Source organism: Henckelia pumila, chromosome 4, assembly GCF_033568475.1.
Source record: "Henckelia pumila isolate YLH828 chromosome 4, ASM3356847v2, whole genome shotgun sequence".
Lineage (NCBI taxonomy): Eukaryota > Viridiplantae > Streptophyta > Magnoliopsida > Lamiales > Gesneriaceae > Henckelia > Henckelia pumila.
Genome location: NC_133123.1, coordinates 2,188,669 through 2,200,710, shown reverse-complemented (window position 1 = coordinate 2,200,710; position 12,042 = coordinate 2,188,669). Strand labels below are relative to the sequence as shown.

Below are 12,042 nucleotides of genomic sequence, written 5' to 3'. Positions count from 1 at the left end.
GCATATGGGATCAGTAAAATCAAGAAAGAAACGATAAAGACCGAAGCTTGTATATGTTTATTTGTTTAAAAAATAGTTAAATTTAAGGTTGCTGTTTATAGCGCTGGATATAAAATTAATCTTATGCGAAGTCGTGAAAACGTGCCTAGATATAATATTACATTAATATATTAAATACAAGGTTTCAAGAAATGAACTTTCGAGGAAGATGAACATGGGACTTAGACCCCTATTGCATCTTTGAGTGAGAATCTCCATTTTGATGTATTTTTCAATTTAGTGGATCTTGACTTTAAAGTCTCCTTTGGTGGTTGGACTTTCTTTTTCCAGTTCCTCTGGTCAGTCTTATATTTTTAACAGGTCAACTGTAAAATTTACGAGCCTCCATATTTTCACTGCCTACCCGACTTTTCGGTACTCCACAGTAGCTATTTACGTGAAAAGAGACCAACAAATTATTGTTGTCCGTATTCTTTGAACTCAGAAAGGGGAAAGAATCAGAGCTCTGTTTAACATTTTTTTTTACAGAGAGAGACGTAGGAAAGGTTAAAAGAGGCCATCATGGAAGGATAAGAGAGGTTACCTTTTCTTGGATCTTGACCATATTAACTCTCTTTTGTGAAACTTAAAAGTAGAATCTTTACTCGATCTCTCTCTCTGTTTCTTTTGCTTTTTGTACACTCGAATATGCAGTTTCAAAAATTTTGAATAATTGTTGTGTGGAGTTTATTTCTTGTTTAAAATTTGCGGAGAAGAAAGAAGAAATGGCTGTGGTTCCTCAGGAAGCCATCGACCAATTTGAAGCGTTAATGGGCGAAGGTGAGCTACCTTTTTATCTCTTTCTATTGATATTTCTTGATCTTTATCATCTTTTATTTATGAACCTTTGCTTTTTGTTTCTTCTGGATTAAATTAACTTTTCGATTTTTGATTCTTTTCTTGTGGAATTCGATGCAGTTGATGAACCGCTCAAAAGAACTTTTCAGGTTCTGTAGTTCGTTCTTTTTCTTGTTTCTTATGTGCTTTGGCTTTGTTCTGCCTGATCTTTTCTTATTCTTTGATTGGTAAAAGTGCTGTATTTGCAACAATCAGATTTTTACCAAAAGATTGATGCTATATTTGAGCAAAGAAGTCATCCAATAATGAGATCCCATACTTTCACTTCTAACAAAAATGACTTGCTTTTATTCTTTGTGTGTAGAGTATTCTCTGAAATTATTTCCCCCCCACAAACATTGATTGAACTCCAGTTCATCGGTACAAAATCTTGAATTTTCTTCAGCTTGTATGAAATCCTTATCTTTCCATTCAAATGCAGAATGTCCATCAAGGATATCCTCACGAAACTCTAACTCGCTTTCTGAAGGCAAGAGAAGGAAATGTTACCAAAGCCAGAAAGATGGTTAGATAAATGATCATCTTGGCCTTTAAATTATGAAAATGCTACATGTGCTGAACTCTTACTTGCCAAATTGCTTGTTGATTGTTTTTAACAGTTGATGGATAGTTTGGAATGGAGAACACAGAATGAAATTGATGACATGTTAACGGTGAGTAGCGATATTCGTGACTATAATTCGTGTATATGAACTTTGATGTACTCAATATATGTGTATTGGCTCCCATATTTAAGTCTCGATTTTACGATTACTCATACTGCAGAAACCCATTGTCCCTGTGGATCATTACAGAGCTATACGTGATTCACAGCTTATAGGATTGTCAGGTTACTCCAATGAGGTGAGAATTCGAGTGAAGATGAAGCTGAAACAAGTTCAATACTGATGAGTTGACAAATTCTTGCCATTTTCTTGATATCATTTTCTGATATCCCGATGTTTCCAATGGCAGGGCCTCCCCGTCTTTGCTGTTGGAGTAGGTCTCAGCACGTATGACAAAGCATCGGTAAACCATATTGTTAAACCATGTTCGATCTTCATCGAAATTCACAGAAGAAATAGATTGTCTGCCAGAAATATTGTATACTTTTCACTTGATAACATTGTTTTCCGTTGCGGTTGACTGTAGTAATCTTCATTTTCAGGTTCATTATTATGTTCAATCCCACATTCAGATGAACGAATACCGAGACCGTGTGATTTTGGTTAGCTTAAATATACCAACACTTGCTTGTTTTTATTTTTTTCCTTTCCTTTACCTTTTGTTTACACTTTTGATTCACTCAAACCATATTTATTTTCAGCCGGGTGTTACCAAAAAATGTGGGAAGCTTATTAGCAAATGTATAAAGATTCTAGATATGACTGGTTTGAAGCTCTCAGCCTTGAACCAGATAAAGGTGGCACCATGAGTTAAAGATTCATAGATCTTTTGCAGTACTTATACAGCTAACTGTTGCCCTGATATATTTTTGTTTTTGTTTGTTCAGCTTGTTACGCGTATTTCTTCGATTGATGATCTGAACTACCCAGAGAAAACTCTAACTTATTACATTGTGAATTCTCCATATGCCTTCTCTGCTTGTTGGAAGGTTTGTCTCTTGATTTGCTCCATTTCGAGTTTGTTTTCATTTTTCGTATTAATAATATTCTTTCTGATATCAGATCGTCAAGCCCCTTCTGCATGAGAGGACACAGAGGAAAATTAATGTGTTGTCCGGTTGCGGACAGGAAGAACTATTGAAGGTAGTTTCGTTTGCTTTTTTTCTTGTGTTGGCATCTAAAATCTTGGGATTTTTTTGGGGGTTTAGTCTGATTTATATATTTGGTGCAGATAATGGATTATTCCTCCCTCCCCCATTTCTGCCGTAAGAGAAGCTCTGGCTCTTCGAATTCTAGCAGTGACAACTGCTATTCCTTGGACCACCCATTTCACCAACAACTTTACAATTACATTAACCAGCAAGCCGTCGTTCGCAAACCTGCTAGGCCGATAAAACATGGGTCTGTGCATGTCACTGTGCCAGAGAACGCTGATGACGAAGAGATCGCCAATACTCTAGAATCCGAACTACAGAAATTCAAGAATCTTGAAAGATGTCGCGAATCGTTCAAGGGTCTGAAAACCACTGATGATAAGCGAGAGAATATGTGAAGTGATAAACAAACATTCACGCTCTTGATCCCGTGTTCTCAGAGACGGTCTATAATCAAACATGTTTCCTAGGAGACAGCCGCAGGCAATGCATGTGCTTTCACATGTCAGCACATTATTATAACATAACATTGTGGGCGGTCCCCAATCTGTACACAATGTCTCGGCATTGTAAGAAGCTAATATATTTTAAATAAATTTAAGATATATTTAGATGTAATTAAAAATTATATTGATTTAAATAAATAACTTAATATTTTTTTGGTGCCAAAACCCACTTTTACAATGTGTTGTCAAATCGCGTTTGCTTAGAGTGGTGCAAAGCATCCATCTGTACGTATTTAACAAATTTTTCGATGCATTAACATAATGTTTCTGAAGTGAATCGCGTTTAAAGCTACCGAAAATGAGTAATTCGTCGAGATTAATTAGGACAGAAATTTACATCATTAAAATAGAACGCAGCATAAGAAGTTTTGGAGACCTTGGTTAAGCAATAAACCTCTAATTTCATAGCGAAGATCGAGGGACAGTGGCTGCGGGCCTGCATGCATAAAGTTCGGCTACATTTATCAATTCTTTAAGGAGTTATATGTCGTGTCACAAATTTATGAGATTGATCATATCCATGTATTCATTGTACAGTATAGCAATCAGAAAACCACAAAGTTAGACGAGTGGATGTAGGTAAACATACCGATTGTTAACGAGCTCCAGAACTACAGCAGATGAACCTCCTCCGCCATTGCAGATTCCTGCGACCCCAAACTTCCCATTTCTCTGCCTCAGCACCTGAATCACCATTCCACAAGGATTAAAGATAACACTAAATGTTTCGCAAGAATGTGACAAGGCAGGGGACATACGCCTAACAATGTGATCAAGATGCGTGCTCCACTACAGCCTATCGGATGTCCTAAAGACACAGCACCACCATGCACATTCAACTTATCCTATAAACAGAGAACCCAAACAAGGAAATAAGAGCCATTCTATCATAAATGAATCAAATTCAAAAGGAGTGACCAGCAATGCTCACGGGGTCGATGTTGAGAAGCCTCTGATTAGCAATAGCCACGACCTGCAAAAATAAAGTTACAATCGTCTACCTGGGTAAGCCACAGATACTTAAAATTCAGCACAGACTCTTACAGAAAAGGCTTCATTAATTTCATAGTAATCAATATTATTCGCTTCCAGACCAGAATTTGAGATTGCTTTTGGTATTGCAATAGCTGGAGCAGTTGTAAATAACTCAGGTGCCTGCACAGCCCAACATAATAACTCATCATGCCATCAAAGATACTAACTCTAACAAAATGAAAAAAATGTTTTTTTTCACAAAACCTGTGCTCCATCAGCATAGCCTCTGATTTTAGCAATCACTTGCAATCCATGTTTAATCGCCATGGCACCACTCACTAAGACTACCGCAGCAGCACCATCGCTGCACAGAACTAATACTTGAGGCAAAGAAACAAAGAGACAAAATAACAGAGGGGAAGTGGGAAGAAGTTAACCTTATACTAGAGGCATTTCCGGCAGTGACAGAACCACCATTCTTCTTGAAGCTTGGTTTAAGCTTTCTTAATTTATCTGCATCAAACTAGCAACAGGAAGAGAAGGGAACTTGAACATTTGTGAGTGAGGAACAGAAATAATCATACACACGGAAACTAACTAAGCACTCCAGATCCTTGAGAAAATCTTGATCTCACTATGGAAAATGGACAAGAAGATGATTTTTTTTCTTCAAAACATCCGTTGAGGGTTTTGGGGGAATGGACAAGATGATGATGTTACTAACTTAACGAGTTAGCAAACTTAGTCAAGTCCAAAAACATTTCTTGCACATATGATTGACTTTGAATTTTTCAACTTCAACTTAATAAAGAAATCACACAATCAGAAGTACACAATTCAGATATTAAGAGAAAACATGAAATCAAGCAATAAAATTAAACTTGTTCGCACATTCATAACACTCCGATTCAATTTTCAACATCTCTTGGCGTCTAAAGTAATTTGAAGTAAATATTTTATTCTACCACCTTGCCTAATCCTTCATCTTTGTCAATAATGGTAGACGGACTCCCCCTACCACCAGAAATTTCAACCTGCATGTATAAATAAAACCATCAGCGAATCTTCGGAACCCACTGCCAGTTATTTCTAGTAACCAGAAAATACTCTCACCGGCACTATCTCCCACTTGAATGCACCACTGGTTTCTGCGGTAATGCCTCGTTTAAAACTTTGAATAGAATAGGAATCCTAGTAAAGACAAATGATGCATGGTATCATCAGCCACTCACCGAAAATATAAAATGCAGAAATATGCCAACTACAATATTCATATGATACACGGTAGAGAAGATAGACATGGTAGGACAAACACCATAAAAAAATAAAATAGAAATTGAAATAATCATTCATTCTGGAAGCAAAGAGATTGGAACGGTTAAATTGCCATAAATAACATTCTTGGTCTTACGGTGGGATTCTCTCATTAGTTAAAAATAATTATAAATAGTAATCCACTCATAATGGACAAGAATGGAATTCTTCTTGCACCAGCATTTAGTACCATGTACTTCTAGAAAATGAAATATCTTTTTTTTAAGAGAGTGATTTGTTCATTCTCAAAAATGATACAATGTCCACTGAGAAGTATCTTATTACTTAGTAATCAACAACACCAAAATGGTTTTATAATTTGACCGCAATAAACCATTTAAGTAAAAAGGAACTTAGTTGATCTGTGCAGATCGAAGATGATTTGAAATCTTGAAAATCAGAAAACAAATTAGTAACCACAAAACGTACCTGCTCTTCTCTAGTTACTTTATGTTGATCAGCGCACAATTCTGCACAAACCCCCATTCCAAAGTCATTATAGACGTCCCAAAGGCCATCTTTGAGCATGCCATCAATGATAGTATCATGTCCCAGCCGAGATCCTGTCCTGTTACAAAGTGGCAAGAAAATGATAAAAGAAGACTAAAGTTCATTGATTAACAGGGAATCATGTGGAAGGCCAAGTGCTCCTTTTTTAAAAAAAAAAACTGAAAGAAGAAACAAGAAACACGAGAGAAGACTAAAGTTCATCGATTAACAGGGAATCATGTGGGAGGCCAGGTGCTCCTTTTTAAAAAAAAACTGAAAGAAGAAACACGATGATATAAGTTAAATAATCAGAATGATTACCTTCCACTAGGCAAATACTTTGGTGCATTCGACATACTTTCCATGCCCCCAGCAACTACTACATCATTATCACCCACTTTTATCGTTTGTGCCGCAATCATGGTTGCTGGGTCAATGATAAATACATGATGAAGTCATTCCAGAATCTTTCAAATAGGAAGCAAATGCTATGACAGAAATGCCCACCAACCTTTCATTCCGGATGAACACACTTTGTTAATGGTGGTGCAGATTACCGAATTGGGTATACCTGCACCTAGAGCAGCCTGCCTTGCAGGGGCTTGGCCCAAATTTGCACTAAGAACGTTTCCAAAGAAGACTTCTTGCACCAGAGAAGGATCTACCCCAGCCCTTTTTAGAGCACCTTAAAAAATAGAGCAGCTTTTAGATTGGACATGAGATTCAATCACAAAAAATCAGAATTGAGTTAAACTATACTTTAAGTGCAATTTTAAAGTGATCTCACATTTAATAGCTATAGAACCAAGCTTTGTGGCAGGCAAAGATGAAAGAGAACCAAGCAAGCCACCCATTGGTGTCCGTGCAACACCAACAATACAAACATCTGAGCAAAATTCATCAATTTAGCTGATCTTTATAAAGCTCGAGTAATGCAACACAAAAGCAACCATCCAAATCAACTGGAGTGTTATTAATAGCTAGTTTAAAAAGGAAAGGCGTACATAAATTTCACTATATAACGACCAAGCAAATTGACATGGACTCTTGACACATGAATTGATAGAATCTTAATTACAGATTCTAAGCGCGAAAGAAGACTTATCACCTCTAGGTTTAATAGCGTCATCTCCAGCCATGGGAGTCTGCAATAAAAATCTGCAGAAACCCAGAGAAGACATCAAACAGCCAAATTGGAAAAGAAAAATAAAACGAAGATCGACACGAAATGCAGACACAGTAGCAAATCTTCTCGAACAATTAACATTGGGAAACTAAAAATTTTGAATTTGTACATGAAGAAAACCCTCCATGTAGCATCAAAGAAAACAGAGTACCACCTCATGATCATCAATTTTTTTTTTTAAAAAAAAAGAAATCTAACTACCGATAACGTCGGAATTAAAAGAGTCGCGAAATTTAATGACAATGATCTGCGAACACATTCAAACCGAAAAAAATATGATAAAGGAAATATAAGAAAGAGGAAGAACTCAAAATGGGAAGTCGTTCGGGGCGATCGAAATAATCACACACCAAGCTACGGAAACGTTGAACTACAATCAGCCGATTTTCCTTGGCAACACCGCCTTTCTTCGACGCTGCGTTTGCTCGGTTCGGCGATTTGGCGACGGAGGATCACCGACTGACAACCCCCGAGAGGTGGTGGGAATTGAAGTCCCGCTTGAGTCAGCGTACCGAGTTTTTTTTATTGGAAACTGTGCCTTTCTACCCCTCCTTATCTTATCAAATATTACCTGTTTTTTTTTTTTTAATGAATCCTATTAATCAAATATTACTTAGACAAATGATTTTGTGATTTTTTTTTAATAAATATTCATGTGTTCTTTTTTCTTTTTTTTTTAGTGTTGTGTTCTTTTTCTTTTTTTTTTGAAATTTCATATGTTCTTAAAAATTATATATTTTGCATTTGTCGAGATATCGACCAAAAGAAATTTTAAAATTATATCGTATTGTGAAATAAAAGCTGGTATTTACATGTATTTTTTCCTTGCATTGATGTTTTAAAAAAATATAATAATTATTTTTTAAAAAGATGATATAACATAGTTGTAATCTAAAAAAATCTAATTTTAAATAATAAATTTTGGATGCAAAAAGTACAGTGTTGTATTTCAAAAAAAAATACAGTATTTAAATTGGACTGGAATAATGATGGAAATAAAATAGTAATAAATCACATGCGTAAAAGAAAAAGGGGAAAAAGATCAATAGCATGTACAAGGACGTAAGAAAATTGATATAGTTAAGTTGATAACTTGATCGCATGATGATGTCAGTATTGATAACTTCATTGTTTGTTCCTACAATGGTGTGTTGATGTTGTAGTGGTGATGTTGAAATAATAATTTTTTAATCAATTAAATAATATTTTTCAAACATAATAAAAATACACATAAATATAACAAATTAAAAATAAACATAATTAAATTTAAAAACTACATTAAAAAAATGCACATAAATATAAGAAATAAAAAATAATATTTTTTAAAAAAATAAAAAAATAATTTTAAAAGCATACATAATATTCCAAAATAAAAAACAAACATGAAAAAAAAACACATGAATAAAACTTGACACTAAAAATAAAATTTCATTGATTTTGAAAAATATAATCATTGACCTTTTTAAATATTTTTATTAATTATTCTTAATTTTTTTGATTTTTTTAACAATTTATTTTTAATTAAAATCATTTTTATAAATTAAAATAATAGATCAACTCCCTACCATGTTTAAAAAAAATTATATAAAAAAAAGAAAAACAAGATTTGTGGGTTTCACCGCGCGAAGAGTGTCCGCGCGGGGCCCACAATCTTGATTGCACGAGGAAGTTTCCTCGTGCAATATCATTGCCCCTTGGAGGGGGCAATATTTAAATGGGGCGATCAAGTTGGGATCGCCCCTTGTACATGCTCTCATAACTTGATAATACTATTGCAAATTTTCCATCAGATGCTTTGAAGGGAAAAAAAAGGGAATAGAGTAGGTCCTCGCATTTTTTTAAAAATTGACATGTGATCATGGAGTGAGTCTATGCTGGCAGTCGGGCACTGCCCGATCTGCCAGCATCAAGGGCCCTGATCACCCGATGTGATCTCCCGGGTGATCCAGGCCGTTGCTACCCCATCCGGGCTCTGCCCGGTTGGGGTAGCATAGACTCCTCCGTGATCATGACCGGCTTTGTCTACTTTATAGGGGAAGAATTACAGCGGCGCATGTGTAGCATAGAATAATCATGTTCGAAACAGAAACTGACCGACGACTGTGAGCAAAATAGAATTTACAAGCGCAAGAAATCCGATATCCCCAGCAAGGAACTGCAGAGCTTCTAACTAGAAAATAAGCATCAAAATCCCTGAAACACTGGTCGAGTCATTTTCTAATGCTATATTTCACTGCATTACTGAACCGGAACACTCTCAGCCGGCGAACTAGGGTGATGTTTTGATGGCGCAACCATACTCGGTAAATCAAAATCAATGAGTATCATTTATAGCAAAGACTTGTATCAATTAGAGAATGCGCCTGAATGTGAGATTGATTCGCATTGATTCGGCTTTCACACGCTTGGGGACTGAGTGGAGCCAATCCCGCTGGGTGTAGCCACTCATTACCAGCAGTGAGCCATGCTTTAATACAAAACTATGTTGGTCACCATGGTTAACTTTCTTTGATCTCTTGCTGGGAGGTCCACCTTCATTTCTTTTAGCTTGCTCATCTGGAAAACAGTACATCACAAGTCACAACATTATAATTTATTATTTGAATCTTCGTAACGCTGAAAGCTCCATTGAACAAAGCCAATCATTTGCTTGCAAACTGCTCAAATAAATGAGAAAAAGCCTTATGCATACACAAGGATTACTGGGGTATTTGAAATGTCTCTCAAAAATGATGCTGATATTCGACCATTCTCAAAAAATGCAAACAAGAAGATTATTTTCCATACCTCGCACAACTCTACTAGGTTTCTTCTTCAACAGAAAGTCACGTTCGCAACCCAATGAAACCGAAGCAATTTGGGGAGTTGGTCCGTAGAGTTTTTCATCATCCGCATGCCAGCCTACATAATCATTGCCTCCATTATACCTATTCAGGAGTAAGCTATTGAAACTGCTTCCAGGAATAGCTTTGAGAACCTAGATAGTAGCAACAAAACAAGCAATATGGATAAACTTTATGGTACTTCAGAGATTACATAATCGGTTTGTCTTATAGGTATTCCTTAAAATGGCCAAAGAATGCAATTTTACCAAATCCAAGATATCCTTTAGGGGTGGAAAATCATTCCAGGTATAAGCATGAGGCTGATAACCACTGTAAGCTAGTTGTGTCAATCCCTCACTTGCAACATAACATGTGTCTCGGGGCTGTTCAAAACGAATTCAAGACACAAACTTTCCTGTCACAAGTCGTTTGAATTCATCTGGCAAAAAGTATGTTAACTGCAGAAGATACCAAAGATTGCATAAACCAAACAAATTTTGAATTATACGTGACTTGTATCAATCACGAAGTTACAATTTTCAAGAAAATGAAACTCACAGATACGATGGGATTCAGGATTTTGCACTGTTATCTATCAACACATGGCCAAATTTTTAACAACAGAAAAAGAACTTCCCATCAGTCTTGGAGCATAAAAAATGAACATATGAGATACGATAGAAAATTCCCCTCATCTGTATCTCTCAACATCTGGTTACTATGTAAAAACATATGAAAAAAGGAAATTTATTGGTGGGGAAATCAAACCTGGACATGGGATTTGGCAAATACGCGGATAGTGGGTCTTATCCAAGGTATATTTTCATTCAAGTAATCGAAAAATTGACAAGAATCTTGGTAAGAAATAAATCTGGGCATGTGCAAAACTTGGCTTCCATTGCCTAAATCCACCTCCGTTACTTTCTTAGGTTTCTCGACGGATTCATTTCCCGGGTCCGGATCGCCAATCGGGTCGCCCACGGATTTCAAATTCAAGAGGCCGCCAGACATTGTGAATAGAAAGAAGAAGAGGCAGAGTGACCGCCAAATAATCGTTCCAATTCCCGATCTATTTCATTTAACTATCCAAATTTTTTTTTGAGAAGACATTTAACTATCCAATTTAAAATTATAGGTAAATAATATTCGTAAGTTTTAAAAAACAATTTTGAATATAACAACAAAAAAATTTTGATTTTAAAAGATACAGCATAAGCCAGAAATCAAAATGAATTACTTCGTCCAAATTCCGAACGTGTTTAAAATATATTATTTTCCCAGAAAAACTTACCCACCCAATTCCCGAATATATGTAAAAATTTATAGATAGAGTACTAGCTAGTTAATAATGTTTATAGACTATCACATTAGTTCAAAATTTACTCAGTGTTCACGAGTGTGGATTCATACATCGTGAAAAAAACAAAACTAACAAATATGTATATACTTTAAGTTATCAAGGTGACTACTTCCTATACTTTTATTTTGTTTTACAAGTTTATGAACAATCTATAAATTGTTGAGTGTATATTTCATGCAATAAATCAATCTGCTATATCAAAAACAAAGATGATAATGCCTAATGAACTTGAAATTTTTTTAGTTTTTTAATAATAAAAAAAAAACTTACGAGCGCGGGAGTTTTCTCTTTTGTTTGGGAGCATGAGAGTTTTTTCTTTTGACTTATTGATCTTGTAATTAAAAACTTATTTTTTTCTTAATCTTAATTAATATTACGAGATCTTTCTCTAAAAAAAATGTGCTGACAATGTGAAAAAATATGACATAATTTGACTGCCGCCGTGTTTTCTTGTAGTCTTGATAATACAATTAAGATCGTGCGCAATTAACTAATTGTTATTGAATATGTAATTATAAGTAGTGGATGATCTCCGAATTATTATTAGGCGCATTAATCCTTTTGACTTATCGTGCTTGGTCCAACTCCATTATTGGACTATCTTAGAAGTCGGACGACATGATGTCGCAAGGTCAAATGATCTTGTATATATTTTTATTCTTTTTCATTCTCATAAACCCCAAAAAAAAAATCGAATTATAAATGTCGAGGTCAGATCTAGTATAGAAGTC

At 35.5% G+C, this 12,042-nt stretch overlaps 3 protein-coding genes across 3 annotated transcripts; 1 reads left to right on the top strand and 2 right to left on the bottom strand.

Moving 5' to 3' along the window:
* The first annotated feature begins 197 nt into the window (after positions 1–197).
* Positions 198–3,313, top strand: LOC140859839 (SEC14 cytosolic factor-like). The gene is made up of 12 exons (XM_073262427.1): positions 198–578; positions 694–819; positions 958–986; positions 1,319–1,402; positions 1,497–1,550; positions 1,663–1,740; positions 1,852–1,905; positions 2,045–2,104; positions 2,204–2,299; positions 2,390–2,491; positions 2,565–2,645; positions 2,734–3,313. Exons 2-12 carry the CDS (start codon positions 765–767, stop codon positions 3,052–3,054), a joined length of 1,014 nt encoding a protein of 337 aa, XP_073118528.1. The 5' UTR covers positions 198–578; positions 694–764; the 3' UTR covers positions 3,055–3,313.
* Positions 3,314–3,461: 148 nt separating this feature from the next.
* On the bottom strand, positions 3,462–7,654 carry LOC140859838 (acetyl-CoA acetyltransferase 2-like). The gene is made up of 15 exons (XM_073262426.1): positions 7,477–7,654; positions 7,049–7,098; positions 6,728–6,826; positions 6,452–6,625; positions 6,262–6,367; positions 5,881–6,019; positions 5,251–5,328; positions 5,106–5,171; positions 4,575–4,660; positions 4,402–4,501; positions 4,207–4,317; positions 4,094–4,135; positions 3,921–4,007; positions 3,752–3,846; positions 3,462–3,598 (listed from the first exon to the last, which is right to left on the bottom strand). The coding sequence occupies exons 2-15, from the start codon at positions 7,077–7,079 to the stop codon at positions 3,565–3,567; spliced, it is 1,248 nt and encodes a 415-aa protein (XP_073118527.1). The 5' UTR covers positions 7,080–7,098; positions 7,477–7,654; the 3' UTR covers positions 3,462–3,564.
* A 1,476-nt stretch (positions 7,655–9,130) lies between these two features.
* LOC140866275 (DNA oxidative demethylase ALKBH2) lies at positions 9,131–11,130 on the bottom strand. Its single transcript, XM_073271235.1, has 4 exons — positions 10,720–11,130; positions 10,218–10,334; positions 9,914–10,103; positions 9,131–9,682 (listed from the first exon to the last, which is right to left on the bottom strand). The coding sequence occupies exons 1-4, from the start codon at positions 10,960–10,962 to the stop codon at positions 9,477–9,479; spliced, it is 756 nt and encodes a 251-aa protein (XP_073127336.1). The 5' UTR covers positions 10,963–11,130; the 3' UTR covers positions 9,131–9,476.
* Between the last annotated feature and the right edge of the window lie 912 nt (positions 11,131–12,042).

Coding starts and splice junctions, on each gene's coding strand:
- LOC140866275 (XM_073271235.1), bottom strand. CDS start 10,962: ATGTCTGGCGGCCTCTTGAATTTGAAATCCGTGGGCGACCCGATTGGC. Junction 10,104..10,217: donor TAAAGGATATCTTGGATTTG/GTAAAATTGCAT, acceptor GCTACTATCTAG/GTTCTCAAAGCTATTCCTGG. Junction 9,683..9,913: donor ACCTAGTAGAGTTGTGCGAG/GTATGGAAAATA, acceptor ACTGTTTTCCAG/ATGAGCAAGCTAAAAGAAAT.
- LOC140859838 (XM_073262426.1), bottom strand. CDS start 7,079: ATGGCTGGAGATGACGCTATTAAACCTAGAG. Junction 6,827..7,048: donor TGACGCTATTAAACCTAGAG/GTGATAAGTCTT, acceptor AATTTTGCTCAG/ATGTTTGTATTGTTGGTGTT. Junction 4,318..4,401: donor GCTATGCTGATGGAGCACAG/GTTTTGTGAAAA, acceptor TGGGCTGTGCAG/GCACCTGAGTTATTTACAAC.
- LOC140859839 (XM_073262427.1), top strand. CDS start 765: ATGGCTGTGGTTCCTCAGGAAGCCATCGACCAATTTGAAGCGTTAATG. Junction 820..957: donor TGAAGCGTTAATGGGCGAAG/GTGAGCTACCTT, acceptor AATTCGATGCAG/TTGATGAACCGCTCAAAAGA. Junction 1,741..1,851: donor TGTCAGGTTACTCCAATGAG/GTGAGAATTCGA, acceptor TTCCAATGGCAG/GGCCTCCCCGTCTTTGCTGT.